The sequence below is a fragment of the Pogona vitticeps genome, chromosome 13 (assembly GCF_051106095.1).
Source record: "Pogona vitticeps strain Pit_001003342236 chromosome 13, PviZW2.1, whole genome shotgun sequence".
In the NCBI taxonomy this organism is placed as follows: domain Eukaryota; kingdom Metazoa; phylum Chordata; class Lepidosauria; order Squamata; family Agamidae; genus Pogona; species Pogona vitticeps.
In genome coordinates, this window is record NC_135795.1 from 4,796,137 (window position 1) to 4,816,332 (window position 20,196).

General features: G+C 44.5%; 1 protein-coding gene across 3 annotated transcripts in view; it reads right to left on the reverse strand.

Annotated features, from left to right (window-relative positions):
* Positions 1–8,640: 8,640 nt before the first annotated feature.
* FBXL16 (F-box and leucine rich repeat protein 16) overlaps positions 8,641–20,196 on the reverse strand; it is a 47,620-nt gene continuing 36,064 nt past the window's right edge. For all 3 annotated transcript variants that reach the window (XM_020812509.3, XM_078381491.1, XM_072982485.2), the window contains 4 exons: positions 15,801–16,309; positions 12,444–12,528; positions 11,472–11,535; positions 8,641–9,274 (listed from right to left, as the gene is read on the reverse strand). In XM_020812509.3, coding sequence (XP_020668168.3) covers positions 9,126–9,274; positions 11,472–11,535; positions 12,444–12,528; positions 15,801–16,309 — 807 coding nt within the window. In that variant the 3' untranslated portion in view covers positions 8,641–9,125. The remainder of the gene's footprint in view (positions 9,275–11,471; positions 11,536–12,443; positions 12,529–15,800; positions 16,310–20,196) is intronic.

Here is a 20,196-nt window from a genome sequence, read left to right on the forward strand (position 1 = left end):
GCTTGCTCTCATCCTGCAACCCCACCATGTTCCCATGGAGAAGCTAGGTAAGCCACCGTGTCATGGAGGAGCCATCGTTTGCCTTTGTCCGAGTGCTGGATTGATTGGGTGGTGATGGCTTGGCACGGGTGTTCTGTTCACAAAAGAGTCCTAAACAGATTGAGTCTGTGCCTCCTGCCCCAACCCACTCAAAGGCCACCCCTCTTAGTGCACCGTAACCCATTGTCCCTTACCCCTACAGCATCTCATCGGAATTGACTAATGCCGTGGTTCCTGACCTTGGCTACCCCAGATCTTCTTGGACTACAGCTCCCAGAATCCCTTGCCAGGCGAAGTAGGAACACATGGAAAGGCAGAGTTGGGTGTCTGAAGCTAACATGGTCCCAAGCACCCCAAGAGTAAACTGCAGACCTGTGCAAAACGGGGTTCATGCTGGGGGAATTGGATCAGGGTTAGGGGATTAGGAAGGCTGCATTATTCTGTAGCCGCATCTTGAGGTCCACTGCATCAGAGAATGGATGGGATGCATGTGACGGTGGTGGAGCCTCATGGCACAGTGGGTAAACTCAAGGTTCACTCAGCCTTCTGTCCTACCGAGGTCGGTAAAATGAGTACACCCAGTTCGTTGGGGGTGCAATGTCTAGCCTGTATAATTAACTCGTAAACCGCCCAGAGAGTGCTTTAAATGCTATGGGGCGGTTTATGCTATTTATATATTGCATAAATGAGAGGACTGTGCCTCTAGGGAAGATCCCAAGAGTGTACTTTCCCATAGCTGGGGGGGGGGGGGAGCCTTTTGTTTTCTCTCTCAGGATCTCCCCAGAAACACAGCTAGGTTGGCTGGGGCATTCTGGAAGTTGTAATCCAAAAAAGGGACTCTCCAGAGCCCCCTCCAATCTGGGGTTACAAATTCCTCTCACCCAGCTACTGCTCATCTTCCGAAAAGCCAAAACTGCCCGTACGCTGGTGAATTTCAGAGCTTGAGAAGTTACTTTTAAAAAGTAATTAGTTAGTCTTGGAGTTCCAAAGCCCCAAAAGAAGTTTAGTTGACATTATGATTTTGAATTTTTTTTCAAGAGTAATTCTTAAACATTTGGATGATTCAAACGTAACTAAAATTGTACCTTTAATTACTTTGTTTAAAAAGCCATCAGGACGCTACAAGCAGACATACGTGGTGCGGCCATACATTTTCTGTAAGCATAGAAATAACTAAAAAGCCTTTACACTGCAAAAAGAGAGATAAGTTATCCCTTGTTGCTTGGCAATTATTATATAATTTAGCTATTGCGAAGAAGAATTAATTACAAGTGACAGAAAGATTGGAAGAACAATGCTTTTGAACTACAGCTCCCAGAATCCTCCATGCTATCAGGAATATTCTGGGAGTTATCCAGAAAACTGACTTTTCCTGTCTCTACAAGTAACTTATCAATTCCAAAAGTGTTGCTCCATCTGGGCTATTCTGATAGCAGCGAATTTCTTGAGTTTCATCTAAGCATCTGTCTTGGCCACATTTTACAGTGTCGAAAATTCATCTTATGTGGGTTTTATTAAACATAAAAGGCCTTTATAATGCCAAGAGATACAGTAGAGCATCAATGCCTTACGGGGAAAGAAAAAGATCATTAGTTTGTAAGCTAGGAGATATGAATAAATTCTAAGAGATTTTAGATTTTCTAAGAGAAGCTTGGACTTTGAGATGTTCCTAATTTTAAGGAATCAGCTTGAACCGTTAATTTCCAAAATTCGTATAATGAAGTTACCGTATTTTTCGCACCATAAGACACACTTTTCCCCCCACAAAACAGGGGGGTGGAAAGTCTGTGCGTCTTATGGAGCGAAGAAAACAGATTATATTTTCCTGTTTTCTTCTCCTAAAAAATTGGTGCGTCTTATGGAAAGGTGCGTCTTATGGAGCGAAAAATACAGTAATTTAAAATATTCTACTTAGTTTTGTAAGCTAGGTTTTGCATGAACTGAATGTTGTGATGCTGACTGGGGACCATTGAATTAGAGCTTTTTGCCTCAAGAAGTGACATACTAGTTATGGATTCATGAACAACTTGCCACTTACCAAATGTAACAACACTTCCCATGATTCTTTTGGGAGGAGCATAACTTTAAAGACAAAAAGAATACAGGTTTCTACTTTCAATAGGATCTTAATTCTTATCCATTTCCCATAGAAATGTAAGTTGCTCCGAGTACTTGTTTTACCATGCAGAAATAAATTACTTTTCTGATTTATACAACAAAATAAATAAATTGCACACACAAGACTGATCCTATCTCGATGTCCCTTGTGCTTTTGGAAACTTCGATGTGCATATATAACTTTTGTGGATGCATATACTTCCTTTTCGTAGACTCTATCCTATTTTTGACAATATTTTTACAGAACAAAATATATATTAAATAGAAGAGTTTTTTTTTTTTAAAAAAGCTCAGATTTGTCAAAATCAGGATGGTGCTGAGATACACATATAGTATCCATTCAACAAAGTGCACATGCCAACTAGAAAAACTGAGGGGAAATGGGAGCAGAATCTTATGAACATTGATTTCACTGCCAACTCTTGGGTTAAATCAACAGTTCGTGAAACAATGCGTGGATTTAAATAGGAAGGAACATCTTTGTACATCTTTTTTTTTGGGAAGTAGTAGTTACAGGGGCTTCCTCTAACTCTACGTCCCATCGTTCTAATTTAGAAGTGGCCCAGCATATTTGAAGAGCACCAGATGGAAGGAGATTGATTTAGAGGAGCTGTGTAAAACATATAATGTGATTATATGGTGTAGGAAATACAGTAACACTAGCTGTTTTTATTATTGATGGGCATGAACAGGATACAACATGGTATCAAATGATCAGTAGCTATCTAAAACAATAAAATAATGTGTCTATTTGTTAGGTATAAGTCCAAGTCATGAAGCCTAGGTACTTGAAACCTGGCATGCTTACTATAGGAACCTATATAACATCATGTACCTTGGAGCTATTTGGTTTCAAAAATATATTAATTTTAATTAGTTTAAATTTGTATCTGTTTGCAGCCTGCAGTGCCAACATCAATCTCTAGATGGCAGATTTCCCTAACTACCACATAACTTTGGTAATTTCCATATCATTTGAATTTGGGAGTAGAGTTTGGAGGCAGTCTCCTTTATAGGTATGGAATGGACAGACTTTTCACTTAGGAGATGAACTCTGCCATTGGACTATCTGAACTGGCCCAGCAGTCATAGGCTCCCTCAGACAGATGAGTACAATTTATTCAACCCTGACAGCTGTGGAACATAGCTGGAAGGTGTATCAGACAAATAGGTATTTGAACTCCCACAAAGCCAGGAATTTTAATTAGAAAGAAGCATAGCAGAGAATATTATGAGTTTTGTTATTTCATGGTGGCTTTGCTGCTTAGTTAGCCCACCAGCATCACACAATCGGTGTATATCTCAGTGGTCAACTGCTGCTTAACTGCACTGCTTAACTGTACTGACTATTTAACTGACAGTTAAATAGTCAGTGCAGGCATTGTTGGTACCAGCTTGGCACACAACACCAAATACTTATGCTGACTTCCTAACTTGTTGCACGTTGCTGCTGAGATTTACACTGATTGCATCACACCAGAGGATAAATACAATAAGATTCCAGGTGCTGTCTTAAATATGTGTTGGGTGCAGGCTATTTTTAAAAAAAGATGAATATACATTAGTCCCTGTGCCAGATAATCCAAAAATTATCTTCCTAGATTATGTGGTTGATGGCTTCTCATAACATTGAAGAGAATAAGGCTGCAATCCTGTAAATACACACTCAGGAGTAAATCTGCTGAACTCAATAGGGTCTGTTTTTGAGTAGACCAACATGGGTTTGCATGGTATGGCTGCAATCATAAAGCCAGTTTCCTGAGTGTGAGACCCATTGAACTCAAAGGTACTTGGTTTGAACAGACATATATGTAGTATTGCATTATGACCAATGAATGTCATTATTGTCACAAATCAGTTATAACCTTTGCAAAGTCTATTGGTATTCTTGATGGGTGAATGGCTCAGGAAGGTCTCTAAGAGGTGACAAGAGTGGTTGAATTAATGCAGTGTATGCAACAAAAAACATATATTCTTATAGGCAATTGCTTCAAACGTTATGCCCCCTTTGGTTATGTATCATTGATTGCACCATGGTGAATTTATATATTTCCTCTCTGTGCAACGTAATCTTAAATCCATTTACGGGCACTTGAGTAAACCACCGAAAACAAAGACATCTATCCATGAGTAAAGATAATCAAGATTGCACTGTTAATCTCATATTTCTTTTATCGATAGCTTGTCTTCAGACTTCGAGTCAACTCACCCAAATTAATGAAAATTAAATAAGCGTTTTAACCATAGAGTAGATCCACCATGATCAATGGGCCCACTGTAATCATAATCAAGTCTAGCTCTAACCCTGTCTCTTTATCTGAATAATCAAGGTGTTACAAAGGTTTTACCCGGGGTTTTTATTCCATTTTGTTGCAATTGAAAAACAATTCTTTATGAAAAAAAGTATACGAACAAATTAGTCCTCTGTTTATATTCTAGGACTCAGTTTGCAGGCCTGCTTGTAAAATCCAAAATGTTGTGTTGAATACCCTTGAATATACTGGCAATTGTTTCAAGCGAGACTGTAGTTTAGAAATCACCCTTAAAAAAAAAAAAAACACACACACACACAGAAATATACATTCCAATCCCGGAATCTGAAAGCATACATTTTGGACTACAACTCCTAGAATTCCCAAGCCAGGATGGTCACACACAGTTTCACTATGTAGCTTTTCAAGGGATGTGCATTCGATTCGAAGCGACATCTGCATTCACATTCCAGTGTGACCTCCGTCTCATGCTAGACTGGAATCTGAAATAATACTGACGTTGAATTCATCAAACCAGAACTCAAAGAGTAAACAGAAACGGCATCAAATTAAGAGTGCCTCTCCACGCCATGAGTGGCGGGAGATTCAAGATAGGTACAAAGAGTGCTTGGGAAAGATCACTTTTTGATTGTATGTGCCTCAGAATCCCCTAGGTGTAGGATTCTGGGACATGTCATCCAAAAGGAACTTTTTGGAGCTCCAGTGAAACTTGTAGAAATTGCTACCATGACAAGCCATGATGGCCACCAACCTGGACAACTTTAAAAGGAGATTGGATCAGGCCGAGGAGGCTGGGATGATCGGTGGCTACTAGTCATCACCCTGATGCAAAATATGCACCCTCCTGGTTCAGAGGCATTGCACCTCTGCATAGCAGTCATTGGGGGTCAGGAGCAGCTGCACTCGGATCCTGCTGGTAGAATTCTCATTGCTGTCTGGTTGGCCACAGTGTGAACGCTGAACTACGGTAAGTGACCCATCATGGCTTTTCTTGGGTTTTTTGTATGGTTTTTTTTTTTAACAAAGAAGAATCTCCCATATCTTTGTCAGTAAAGCAATATATGGGCTGGCTGGATCGCTCAGTGAGTTATGTCTCAGAATCCCCTAGGTGCAGGATTCTGGGACATGTCATCCAAAAGTTACCTAACTCAACCTTGGGCCTCCAGATGTTCTTGGACTTCAACTCCCAGAAATCCTGGCCAGCAGAGGTGGTGGTGAAGGGTTCTGGGAGTTGTAGTCCAAGAACATCTGGAGGCCCAAGGTTGGGGACCACTGAGTTAGGTAACTGGCTACAGAACCCAAGGTATGTGTGTGTGTGTGGGGGGGTTCTTTCCCACTGCGCCTGCCAGGAGAAGAGCCAGCCTTGGTAGCCTTGGGCCAATTGCGCAGCCTCTTGAAGAAGGGAGTGGTAAACTACATCTGAGTATTCAACACCCAGAATAACCTTGAAAAGGGTTGGCATCGGGCAGAATTGACTTGCCAGCACATAATCATTATTGAAGCAATAGACTGGACTCAGTTGAAAAGGGAGCAAGCAGGACGCGAGGAGGCAAGGATGATGTATCAATATCGATACGAATGGCTAACTAGCGCTAAAGCTTGGCTTGAATCAAATCCTAGATTGAGGATGGCATGTTAACGGTGCTAGGAAGACTCGAAAGAGGTACGGTGGACAGTGCCTGTGGTCTCATTCTGCTGGTTTTGGGGATGATGGCTTAACTGGTGGAAGAGCTAAGGCAGTGTTTCCCAACCTGGCGCCCTCCGGATATACTGGATTACAGCTCCTGTTACTCCTCAGGCAGAGTAGCGGAGTCAAGTCCATCACATCATGGGGGGGGGGTGGATTGGGTTGGGGGGGTCAGGTTGGAGAATTTAGAGCTTCAAGGGTTTCTGATTTAGAGGCCACTTTTTCCAGAGGTACACATTCACAGTCAGGACAGGAGAAATATGGTTGGGTTTTCCATCGTGAAAGTGAAGCAAAAATGGAGAGGCCGTCAAAAATGCCCATGAAAATGGAAGCCTGCACAGTGCATTATGGGAAAAGAAGTGGGGCTGGATTAAACCCAGAGGCAGTAGAAGATGCCAGATTCCGGGGGCAACTGGCTAACAAGATGGCGGGGAAGCAAGCAAACTAATCCACCTGGGGCAGCAAAACGTGCATGAGTTAAGCACCCCACTCCCCCGAATCTCCTGATTTTCCCCCTTGGTCGTAGCTTACATTGCTTTCCATTGCAACTCTTAAGTTTGCTTACTGAGAAGTAAGGCCCCCTGCATTTTGTAAGGATGTGCTTTCCTTACTTCCAGGAAAGCACATCCGCACAGGACTGCACTCTGGATGACTTTGCTGATACAGAGGAGCAGGCAGTGGTGTTTCTACCACTCTCCGAGTGAAGGCACCCAATGCTCAGGCATATACATACTTGAATGAAGAAAGGCGGGCCCATTTTGTGTGCACATTCCCACACCACCAAAGCAGCTTTCTCCCTTATCTCGCATGGAGACTGAATGCACAGGCACTTGAGCAACAGGGCAGGTATGGTGGTGGGCCACCGTTGCGTTTGGCAAGATGGCAGGGTGGCTCAAAGCACCCTGCCATCTTAATGAGAGCCCATCGCTGGGATACGGCACATCACAGCTGCCTGGAACTAATTGCTCCACCCCGGGTCTTCATGGTCATTTGCAGAAGGGGCTAGTGGGAAGAGGGTGCCCGAGGGTCAAATTAGACAACGCAGCCAGCCCATCCTTGAAAATTGATCCATGGGAGGTCAGCACAGGCTTTATGTGCAAGTCGGTCCTTCGGCCATGCATCTTTAAGGGAACTGCATTGCTGGAGGACAAAAAGGTTGGCCCCTTTCAGCTTACAAAAGGGACGCCTTGTCTAGTTTGACCCCCCTAGTACAGAGCTGCATTATGGGCCTCCAGAAAGCATAGAGGTGGGGGGCAAAGCTGAAATGGAAACGGGCAGGGCCAAAGAGGATCAAGCTAGAGGGTTAGTGGTGTTCTTGGCCTAGGAGAGGTCAGGTTGATATATTCCGACCAGTCTCCTGAGCCCTGCTGTCCTACGTTGAGCAAGAATGGGGCGAGAGTATATCGAGACTGGTATGCATAGGGATGGGTTGAAGGTTTTTTTAACAGACTCAGTCTTCTCCGAGCAGCAGCAGAACAGCCAGTCAGAAATCGGTGTCCCAATCTATGGAATATGGACAGCATTACAAAGCCACATCAGCTTTACAGAGCAACAGAGACAAGCCGAGCCGAGCTCCAGACCGCCTCCTGCAGCCTAGCCCAGCCCATAGCAGAATCCAGAGTCTACCTTACCACAAGACAGAAGCAAGCTAGCATGCAAAGGCTGTAGGTTTTGTTCTGAAGAGGCGACGCAGGTCAAAGGGGAAAAAGAAGAAGAAGGGGGGGGGGAAATTCCCTCGTTCATTAGCAAAAGGAGGAGAATTTAAAAATTAAAAAAACAAAAACAAACGAATGTAAAAGGTGGCAGAAATTCTCTGCCAAGCATCACGTAACCTCAGTTAGGGTCCACCAGGAAGGTTCCGGTAAGTGAATGAAATCCATTTCCTGGGAAAGTGCTCCTCGGTCTTTTCTTCGGAGAAAGACACACGACAGTCCACACCTCGGCTTCGCTTCCGGGAGCAGCCCGAGATTCCTGTCTCCCCGCAAGATTCGGGGAGGAGAAGTGCCAAGGTTTTCTTTCACAGCATTGGCCAGTTTCCGCTTTCTTCTTCTTCATCATTTTCTTCTCTCTCTCTCTCTCTCTCCCCGAAAACCCTTCACTGTAGCGTCCCATTCTTGGAATGCGAAGGCGAAGCCAATGCACATCCACGGATGCTCCATCTCCCCTTTCCTGTCACCGAGCTCCTCTCAGGAAGGGGTTTCCTCTTCCGCGACTCAGCTTTTCCACCCCAACCGCGAATGACGCCGGCCGTTTCCACAATAGGCCCGACTGGGTAAGAGCCCTGCTTGGGAAGGCCTTCAAGAGGACTAGCTTCCTTATTCTTCCTTCACAAACCACCCGGAAACCGGGCGGGAGAAGAGGTGAACGTCGACCCGCCACAACCTGAAGCATCTGGACGGGGGCCACGTCGATCCAGCACTGAGCGCCCACAGCGTGCCCACCAACTCAGCAATCTACCATTGTGGTTTCTTGCTCACATTTTCACCCTTTTGTTTCTTAATATATATATATATATATATTTAATTTTTATTTTTGTGTTTGTTGTGTTTTTTTTTGTTTGAATCATCATTTTTTTCCCTCCAGGAAAAACAAAAGGGGGGGGGAAGTTTCAGGAAAGGTCACTACAAGGAAGACAGGAGATGATGGAGGCACGAGGATTTACAAACACGAGGAGGGATACTTCCACGTTGCTGTCGCCGCCACAGCTTCTGGGATGCGACTACGCCTGCCGAGTGTGTTGTCCTTTCAGACGATCCGACTCGTATCGTTCAGTACGCATTGCGTTGCTGCTGTTGTTTTTCCTCTGCGCGCCTCTGTGGTTTATAGTCACAGCATCTCTCCAGGAAAAGAAAAAAAACCCTAGATATTTATATATATTATATATTTATATATGTATATTTATATATTAAATGAATAAATAAAACCATGACTCTGATTGGTTGGTCAGTGCTGGGTTGGGCTCGGAGGACATGGCTCCAGACGCTGGTCAAATTCTTCCAGGGAGCTTCTTATTCAATCACCATGCAACGGGGCAGGTGCTGCGAAAAATACTTGAACAGCTCCGGAGTGGCCCCAGGGCAATTGGTCAACTCCAATTCTTCCAGGTCTTGAAGCTGTACCAGGCCCGAAAGTCCAGTAGTGGTCAGTAGAGGACAACCTGAAAAACCCAAAGTCAAAAAGCACCTGGTAAGTAAGAAGTCCTGTCTTATACACCTACACATTATCTTTTTAAAAAAGAAAAAATGAGACAGATAAGTAATAGACACCTGCTTATTATTACAAAGCAAGCCCTCTTAAGAAGATATGAGCATGCCCAGAGATGATGGGACATGTAGGCCAGCAGGACTGGAAGGTGCAGCAGGATGGGGAAGGCTGTATATCTTATTCTTCTTACCTTGGAGGAGGTAACATTAAAAGGTAGCATGCCAAATGCATGTGTGTGGATGTGGGAGGAGGGAATGCACCGAAATCTCATTTTTTGGTGAAACCTTAGAGTCCAACCCAACACAAGCAACATTTTCAGAAGGCCCGATTCTATTTTCAGATCTGATACTTGAAGTCATGCTCATTCCACGCTGGATTGTGTTTGTTTGTTTGTAGGAAACAAGTATAAGATGGATCGACTCACTAAAGAAGCCACAGTCCTGAATTCACATGAGCTGAGCAGAGCAGGGCCGTTGATAAGCAGACCTTTTAGAGATCACTCATACATAAAATTGCTATAATTCAGAGGTAATTGGATGGTCCATGACAACAACAATAAAAACAGCCATGGAAACTTTCAATCAGTTGTCCATTAAGGTTTATTAGCAATAGGCTTGTTTGTTTGTTTGTTTGTTTGTTTGTTTGTTTGTTTGTTTGTTTGTTTGTTTGTTTGGTTGGTTGGTTGGTTGGTTGGTTGGTTGGTTGGTTGGTTGGTTGGTTGGTTGGTTGGTTGGTGCTCTATGATTTTATTCAGAGATGGGGAAAGTAACTTTTAGGACTACAAATCTGACAAGCTGGCCAGCACGCTATTTTGAAAATTGTGTCCCAAAACAGTGCATTTCCCCATCTCTAGAGGTATGATACTTTTGCAAACCATGGGGTGCCCATGGGTGAGCTGATAGCTCCTCCTTGTTTCTTAGTGGTCCAGTTTTGTCTGCATAATTGTGAACACTCACCCTCAAAATTTACTATCAGGATGAAAAATATCTAATACATCACCTTTCAAACTACAGCAAAGCTTGTTGGAGGTGACCGGATACGATCACCATGAAGAAGATGTCCTTCTTTGTTTTTGGAGGGGTAGCTAGAGAGAGAAGGACCTCCTCAGGCTTCCTAGACCATCCTTGACCTGCCCTGATGTATGCTGACCCTGGTCAACCTAGCGTGATTTTTAGGGTTGCTGATGTCACTTCCTTTCTCACATCTCTTCCAGTCACTGGGAAAGAACAGAAGGGAGACCCTGACTTAGTTCTCATCATCTGATGGGGCTGAAATGAGTTTCTGCATCTCTGTTTTGCTTAGGATGCTGTCAGACAGCGATAAGGGATTATACACTACCTGGTTGCACCAGAAAAGGCCATTTTGCCAAGAGTGACCTCCCTTAAAGCAAACCTTCAGCTGATGATGGGAATTGCTCTGGCCTGAATCCTCAAAATAGTAGCCCTACTGCTATTGGACCAAAGATGTGCAGCTTGGGCATGGATTGGGGTTGGGCTGGAGCACGATTTCCTGTACATCATGGGAATGCCGAGATGTACTGTCGTTTGCACAGGAACACACTACAAGTTGTCCTAAAGGTGAGGTAGATGCCCCTGTGATTGGAGCATGTACTGCTCTGATAACATACCAGCCTTCTTATATTCTTCAAATAAGAAGAGTGGGTGTTGTTTCTTTCCAAAGGGGAAACATGTGCTCTCTAAACCATTCTGATTCCCAAGGGCAGGACCCATGAGTTAACTTAAGAGTGTGATCAGTTGGGGATCGATCTTTTAAAGGGGAAGAAGGGCCAAAGAGGGTTGCTTGAGGTGCAGGGTGGTCAGTCCTTGCATGTGGATGCAAGGATGGCCCCCAATGACATGCCACGCTTCAAAGCAACCTCGTTGAGCCCAATTTAGCTAGATCCAGATTGCGGTATTTTGGCCATCTCGTCACTTAGCTGCTGTTTACTGCTGCTTGCTTTACAAACACTTATTGCAGCTGTTGCTGTGTGCCATCAGGTCGGTTCTGGCGTCCATTCAGGTCGGCCTTAAGCTTGTGATCAATCATTAAAAAGTAAAACAGATTTCGTTTGGAAGTCTGATTCCCTGGGCACATATATTTGTGGGAATTGCATCTCTTTTCATGTCTAGTTCTCAAAATTTGACTCTCACCAGCAAGAGATAAGAGGCGTAAACTTCTCATTCCCAGAAGATGCTTTAGGCCAAAGTCTTGAATCTGAAACAGTGGAGAAGAAAAGAGGCTTATGAACCAGAATTGCCAACACACTACAAATGAATATGTTTACTGTATATGTTCGCCCCAACAACTCAAACCTTACTGTGCGTGAAATCTAGCGGCAGTCGACTAAAAGCGGTTTGGAACACCCCGACTGCGGAGATCCTCCAGGTTCCAAACACATTTTCTTTCACTCACCAGGTGAAAAATCCGGTGTTGTTTATATATAGTATTGACCATATGTTTACCCTGCTTTCCACCCAAACAGTTCCTAGTGTGCTTTACAGAAATCAGATTTTACCCCTTACTAAGTTTGAGTTTTATCCAGAGATGGATGATGATGATGATGATGATTAAAAAACACTAGGCACAGTCAAAATTATAAAAACATTGACTGGTATTATATAGCAGATACTAGTTTTTGTCCAAAAACCTGTTAAATATCGATGTAATATGTATGATGTTCTTAATAATGCCATTTTTGGACCTCTGATGGTGTGATTTCCGAGATCTGCAACTGCTTATAATATTGGGTGAAATTTCTTGATAGTGTTCCCAAAGCCCCAATGACTATGGGGACCACTGAAATGTGTTTCTTCCTTTCAATGGCCAGGTGTCTATAGTTTGTTAGTTTTCTCCAGTTCTTTATTTTCAACTCTGGCATTCCCTGGAATTGCAATGTCAATGAACCGGACATTTCTTCCTTCTATTAATATTATGTCTGGTGTGTTATATTCAAGGTGTCTTATATGTTTGGATCCAGAAATCCCACAAGATCTTGACTTCCTCATTTATATCCCCCAGGTCTAGCACAAGGGCCCCCAGGAATATTTTCCATCCTTCCCGCCTCCTTCTTTTTCTCACTGTCAGGACTCAAAGAACTACGTTGTCTTGTTCCCATGGCCTACCTGGCAGCACCAGCGGAGGTATAGGTTCCTTAGGGATGACATGGTCGACAGATAACTGAGTCCTGTATCTGTGATCCGTACGCACCTGTGGAAGAGGTGGGAAATGGCACCTTTTAGAACAAAGTCGTGAAAGCCAAGAGGGAAGGGAAGGTTGGAAACTTTAAATCAGGGTTGCTTAACCTGTGTTTCTAGTGCTCTTTGAAAAGATGTGTGTACAGAAAGGGTACCAGGAAAAAAAACAGAGGAAGAAATAAGGATAAGAGAAAGAGAGGTAGAAAAGAAGTGAAGATAATCTAGAAAACAGGGTGTCAGGAAGAAAAAGAAGGCTGGCAGAGAGAAAAAGTGAAATAGGGGTGGCAGAAAAGGGAGAAACAAGAGAGAGAGAAATTGAATTGTCAAAAAGAAGAGGTCCTCTCTTTTCAAAGACCAGAAAAGTTACTTATTTTAAACTGCAAATGCCAGAATATCCCAGCCAGCATGGGCAGTCCTTTGGAAGTTGTAGGGCAGAATTCCTGGGGATGTTCCTGTAGCTAGCCAATCAGTGCTGTGCACCGCTGGGAAGATGTAGAACTCTTCCTCTCACTAACCTCGTCACAAGAGATCAGCTCTGCGGTGGGCATAGGCGAATCCGAAGCCCCTGCCAGTGTTTGGTGTGATTTCCTGCAGATGCTTGGACAGCTTAACAAGCAGGCAGTGACAGGTTGTGGAGCAGCGGATCTCAATCTCTGTCCCTCCAGGAATATCAGCTCCCATAATCCCTGGCCATTGGTCATGCTGACTGTGGGTGTTTTGGTTCCCGGGAGCAGAGGTCTAAAACATCATTGTTACAGAGGTGTCCTTGGTTGTGCCATGCCTGTTCTGACATAAACCTGAGCCTGCATAGTCAATGGTTAGGAATTATGGGATTTAGGATCTAAAACATAGGGAGAGCTATAGGATTCCCCCATCAGTGTCCTAGTGCAAATCTGGTGGAAGCAACAGTTGTCGGCGTCTAGTCGTTTAGTCGTGTCCAACTCTTCGTGACTCCATGGACCAGAGCACGCCAGGCCCTCCTATCTTCCACTGCCTCCTATCTTCCACTGCAGCAGTACCCCTTATTTAATGGCTTTTAATGTGGGACTGCATCCGCTCTCTGGGGCGTCTTAAGAACAGCTCTATTGCTAATCTGGACATTGTTTTTAACCAGTCGTTTGGGACTTTGATTTAACCTTTGGTACAGTATCTCTGGGGCTCAGTTAGGGCACAAAGGGGGAGTTGATAAATCGATAAAGACAGATCTGAGCAACAGATGCACATTTGGTAAAAGACAACTCGTGCATCGCTCTGAGGCCAGATGCTGATGGCATGTGCTACATCAGTGGGCAGAGATGGGCATGGACCATGGTCCAGTTCATCACCAAGGGAACAGCTTGACAAGTTCCTTTTGATGGCTTTACCTTGCCCATATGCAAGGTACCTTGCCCATATGCCTGCTCTGGAACTTGATCCCCAGTTTTTTTTGCTAGGCATTGACTTTTTGTGATTGCTATAATGATTCGCAAAACAGTGATTCCTATGGGGCAATTTTGCTGGACAATGTTTGGTCCCTGCTTCGCAGACCGATTTTCACTGGACAACGATTTTGACAGCTCCCTCCGCGCTCGCAAAACGGGTGTTTTCGGGACCTAAGCTTCGCAATACAGCGATTTAAACAGCTGATCGGCGGTTCGCAAAGCGGCTTTCCTAGATGACGACGATTCTTCCCTACAGGTTTCAATGCATTCCAATGGGGAAATGCTTTTCACTAGACGATGATTTCGCTAAACAGTTATTTCAGTGGAATGGATTATCATCGTCTAGCGAGGCACAGCTGTATTCTTATTCTCCTGTATATCCTGAAATAAAAAAATTATATATATCTCCTGAGAGCGCAAGCATGGCTAGGGGGGAAATTTTCCACCTAAAAATATGTGATTTCCCACATAAAAATGATGCCTCCAGGGGCATAATTCTCTCTCCTAATCCTTTTTCACAGGAACTGGTCTCTTCAGAAACCCAGAGCTCAATTAAAAAAAAACCACACACAAAACCTGCATATGAACTGGTGGTCACTTCTAAGTTTGCCTTTCTTTCTTCATATCAGAGCATTGAGCCATTTACAATTTGGGGCCTATGTAAAATATAGGTAAAATTAAAAGCAAATTAAACTGTTAAGATTATTAGACTATTTTAGACCAGAAGCAGGCTACTTTAATAGCGTTATCTGTGCCGTTTGCCAGGTCTTCTTTGGTACGTATGGTAGGGCATAAGCCGCATGAACATAAATGCTGCATTGAATGGATTTCTCCACGGTCACAGAAGACCTGCCCTGTATCCAGGTAGTCCCCCTTTACTTGGTTATTCATCGATCTTTCCTACTTCTAGGTTTGTAAAAAAAAAAAGTGGTATGTCCAGCTTTTATGGGGTTCTGGGGCCAGGGATGGGAGAGGGTCATTAAGAAGTAGATTTCTTGGCTCTCCGGGTGTCAGGGAATGACTGTGTTTTTCTGGGTCTCTAGGCCAGGAGGCGATTGAGGAGAAGAAAGCCAGATCTGTGTGAGCCTGAAGAGCTTTTAAAGGCCAGCAGATGCTGGTTTGCCAGGATTTCTGGGCTCAGCGTGAAAGGTTTTTGATGTGGGCTAGACCTTGCTTGCCATCAGCTCCCCAGAAAGCCAAGAGCAAAGGAGCAAGAGGAGGGGAAAGAGCTAGCAAGCACACGTGTTTAGGCCCATCAAGTCGTCAGTGCTAAGGCGCAGAGTTAAGAATTGCTACCCAATGTCCTCCTACCCAATGCCTTCCCGTGTCTGGAAGCCCTCTTGGGCTAGCCTGGCTTTATACAGCTTCTGAGCCCCTTTAATGGCTGGAGAGTTCAGTGGTTCAAGTCTCTGGCTGCAGAACCAGAGTCCGCTTCCTCCACGGTGCCTCCTGGACAGGGGCTGGCCTGGAGGATCCCTAGAGCCCAGTCCAGCTCTACAGTTCTAAGATGACAATGACTGATACTCATCGTCGTCCTGTCTCTTTCCAAATCATTTGCCCCCAAACAGCTTCAACTCTCATTTCCCAGCCCTCAGTGACATCCCAGGGGACGTGGTGTCAAGGACGTGGTGACCTGGCAACCTAGTGGTGAAGCTTCTACTGGTCTCTTGGGTGGTGTTGCCCACCTTGCTTTATCTCATTGGAGTTTGGCCTCTGCCCAGGGCTTGGTCAAAGGCCATCCCAGGCTTGGCCGTAGCCAACTTTCCAACCGTTGACCCCAATTCTTGCTGCACCCACTTCCCAACCTCTCCCACTCCCATCCTTCATCCCATAAACCCATCAGGGAGGTGGTTTCCTTACCTACCTATCAAGCACCAGCTCTTCCAGCTTGTGCAGGTCGCAGGCGATGTACTCGAGGGCCATGTCCGTGATCCGAGGGCACCACGAGAGGTCCAGGCTGCGGAGCTTCCGCAGGTTCTCGGCCACCAACTCCACCCCGTCGTCGGTCACTTTGGAGCAGCCGGAGAGGCTCAGGACGCTCAGGTTCGGCAGGCTGTGCACCATGTTCACCACGCCGTGATTGGTGATCTCCCAGCACGAGTTCAGGCGGAGGGTGTGGGTGGTGTAGCCCTGCTTGGCCGTAAAGTAGGCCAGGGCGGTGTCCGTCACGTGGTAGGCCTGAAGGTTCAGTTCGGTCAGGTTGGGCAGGAGCTGGGAGATGGCGGCGATGGCGTCGTCGGCCACGTTGATGCAGTCGCTGACGCTCAGGGAGGTGATGCGGGCGTTCAGGCTCGACCAGAGACCCGCCTCGGTGAAGTCGTTGCACCCGGACAGTTCCAGCCGCATGACTCCCTGCATCTGTTCGAGCATCACCTGTAAAAGGGAACGCACAAACGCTGCTGAAAAGAGAACACCCATGGCATGGATCAAGTAACCCGTTGAGAATCAGCAGGATTTGACAAAGAGGTAGAATATTTTCCTCTCTCTTGCTGCTTCTGCTTATTTACATCTGGATTGCTACTCCGAGGCTCGCTTCTTTCCTACATTCTGCTCACTGCCTTTTTCTTCTCCTTGCTAGAGGGGAGGCAGCAGAACACGAGCTTTCTGTAAGGATGGCCAGTATACGAGGAAGTTAGTTTCAGGAGTTTCTGTAACTGTGTTTAGGGATTTTTGTTCCTCCTCTATTTATGAACAGATTTCCTTAGGCAATGGAAAGTAAGTTTTTCCCCTCTTTTGCCTTACTACCAGTTTCCACAGTGATTATTTCTACTGCATAATCACAAGCTCTGCGCTAGACTGCTGTACTTTGTCCTCAGAAATACCAAACAACCCTTTAATTTATTGAGGTATCTAATGTGTTCCCCTCCAAGAGGTCCTTTAGCTTTGGATACACAGTATAAAAGCTATGATATATTCAGGACCATGGGGCCAGAAGTGAGATATTTATTTCTGAGAACTCACACAGATGAAACACTGGATGGGCTTCATATGTGGTGATGGTATTTTTTTTCCTGCCATCCAGATGATGTAAGACTTAAACAAGTGCCAACTGTGACAAAGTGTAGTAAAACAGCTTCAGGATCTGTCCTTCCAGTGAGCACTCAGGGTTGATTTCTTTCAAAATGGATAGGTTTGTTCTCCTTGCAGTCCAGGGGACTCTCAAGAGTCTCCTCCAGCACCATAATTCAAAAGCACCAATTCTTTGGCGGTCAGCCTTCTTTATGGTCCAGCTCTCAGTTCCATACATCGCTGATGGAAAAACCATAGCTTTGACTATGCGGACCTTTGTCGGCAAGGTGATGATGTCTCTGCTTTTGAAGATGCTGTTGAGGTTTGTCATCGCTTTCCTCCCAAGAAGCAGGCGTCTTTTAATTTCATGGCTGCTGTCACCATCTCCAGTGATCATGGAGCCCAGGAAAGTAAAATCTGCCACTGCCTCCATATCTTCCCCTTCTATTTGCCAGGAGATGTTGGGACCAGTGGCCATGATCTTAGTTTTTTGATGCTGAAAAACTAATAATAATAAAAAATAATAAGCCCCCCCCAAAAAAACTTTTTAGTAGGGATCATTTCTTGAGCTTCCTCCACATTTTGAAAACAGTGGGTTTCGATTCGCAGCATCTATTTCCTGCCATGAGAACCTTTCACTTTAGTGCTAATGCACTTTCGCACTAATGCACTAAAGCAAAAGGGGGAAAACAGCCAGCAGACAAGATCATTTTGAAGCTTCTTAATGGACCGTAAAAGGAGTTCTTGAAATACTCCAGACTTTTTGAAATATTTTCCACCTAGCATTAAAGGAATTCTGATTGATAAAAAGGGAAGAGAAGTAGAGAAACATGGACCCAAATCCTGACAAGATTGGTGCTTAAATGGCACGAAACCAGGACGAAGCTGGAAGACCAAATACTCTGTCTGGGCAGGTCACAGATTATTATATTGCCACATAGAGGAGAACAGGATCTCATCTGAAGACATACTTAAGATTTGTAGGAGTGGAGAACTGGCGTTGCCAGCTTCCCTTCAGCATCAGATTGTGTCTCCCTAGGGAACAACACACGGGAGTTTGTTTTTTTTTAAATCTGTGATCCCTGACCACAGATGCTTTGATTTCTGAGTATTAAAATTACCCACCCACCCCCAGCTGTTGGCTCAGCTGCTGAGGTGCTGTGGAATATTTGTTTCCACGTGCTAAGCACTATTGTTAGGGTCTGGATATAAATAGGATGCCTAATGCTCTGCCAAGTAGAAAGGAAACACATCATTAAAATCAGAGGACAAAAGAGGGCATCGGTTTGCATAGGATTTGCGACGGACTACCTTTTATGAATAATGCAAACTGGGAAATAATTAAGGCTACGTTTCGAACGGAAGCACGGTATGGCTCGCCATAGCAGGGAAAATTTTGACCAGATGACAAGTGGACTGACGGCTCGGCCTGGACCTCCAAGCAGCGTCTGAAGTCCAGTTTAGAGATGCAGAACCATAAGGAGGGAGAGCCTTAGGAGAAGGACCTGGAAGTGAACCATCAAGAGTCAGCATACCTGGATGGCAGGTAAAAACATCAGGCACGCAGGCCACCCAGTCACAGGAAATGTATTGTGTTTCTAATTAAAGCAAACCTTTCTAAATTTGTATCTGTTGATGTCTTATTGCTGTTGCTGCAGTTATTGTTGCCATTATTCTTGTCTTTGTCATCATCATCGGTGTTATTATTTACAGTCTTTAGTGTTTTTCTGCCCAAGCAGTGCTTATAGGAATCAGGCGGTATAGAAATCAAATAAATAAATAAATAAACAGAGCTTCTGAAATGAGAGACACAATGAAATAGATAAAACATTAGGGGGAAAAAATTCATACTCAGCAAGAAGAAGAATTTGTGAAGTTGATTCTGCTTACAGTGACCTCCCAGGATTTTCCATAATACTCGGAAGCTGTGTCTTTGCTTAGTCCCGCTTTCGGGTGGTTCTCTGGGATGGCGAAGCTCTCCCAAAGCCACACAGGGGGCGGGGGGGGCATAAACTCATCAGCCAACTTCTTCATTTCTCAGGCCTGGCAGCTGCATTTGCCACGACTGCTATTTCCTCACAACCCAACCAAACACAGAATCTGTGCAACGGTCTGAGAGCTCAGCTCTTCCATTGGAGAGGAAAAGGCTGGGAGGAAGCCTTTTCAAAGCAGGTCAAGATTAAGATCATGGACTCTTAGCTTGGCAAATAAGTGCTTCTTCGATCAAATCAAGTGCTGAATTTCCACTAGAAGCTAAAATGACTAAACTGAGGTTATTGGGCTTTGGACTTGACATAAGAAAACAAGAGTCACTGGAAAAGGCAAGAATACTAGGAAAAGACTTTGATGTTGGGAAAGTGTGAAGGCAAGAGGAGAAGGGGACGACCGAGGATGAGATGGTTGGACAGGGTGATCGAAGCGACCAACATGAATTTGACCCAACTCCGAGAGGCAGTGGAAGAGAGGAGGGCCTGGCATGCTCTGGTCCATGGGGTCACGAAGAGTCAGACACGACTAAACGACTGAACACACACACTAGGATAAGGTTGAAGGCAGTAGGAAAAGAGGAAACCTGAACAAGAGATCGATTGACTCCACGGAGGAAGTCATGGCCTTGAGTTTGCAAGACCCATACAGGTTTTTTTTTAAATATCAGGATCTGTTCAAAGTCATGGATTCTTAGGTTCCCATAATTTGGAAGTCACTTGATGGTATACCACACTGAAACCAGCCCCTCTTATGTCATTTTTTTGGCTGATACTTTACTTGTGTTTTTCCCCCTCTGCTGTCTTGAATTTTTTGGGAGATGGGAGGGTTATAAATCGAGACAACAAAGAACACATTGCCAGTGTTATACTAATGGATGTGCAAATTATATGCAAATGCAGCTTCAATTTACAATTCCAACTATTGGCTCTAGGCCTTTTTTTTTCATTTAATAATCACATAATTAATCAGTGATGAAGACAGACCACTTGTCTATTAGAATTTTCTAAAATCCATCGACAGCTCTCACTTAAAGACATCTGCTCCTAGGATGGCCACCGCAATTTAATTTCCTTGTGGAGTTAATGGCGTTGCAGTGTCTCTTTAAGCACATTATGGATTCTCCTGCTCACACAACCATCAGCTGATTAACGCAACAGCTAGGCTTTCAGAATAATGAAGAAGAAATTTGGGTATTGTTCCCCCCCCCCGATACTGAGAGGGTTCCAAGTCACTGAAAAACAAAACAAAACCCTGTGTCAAGT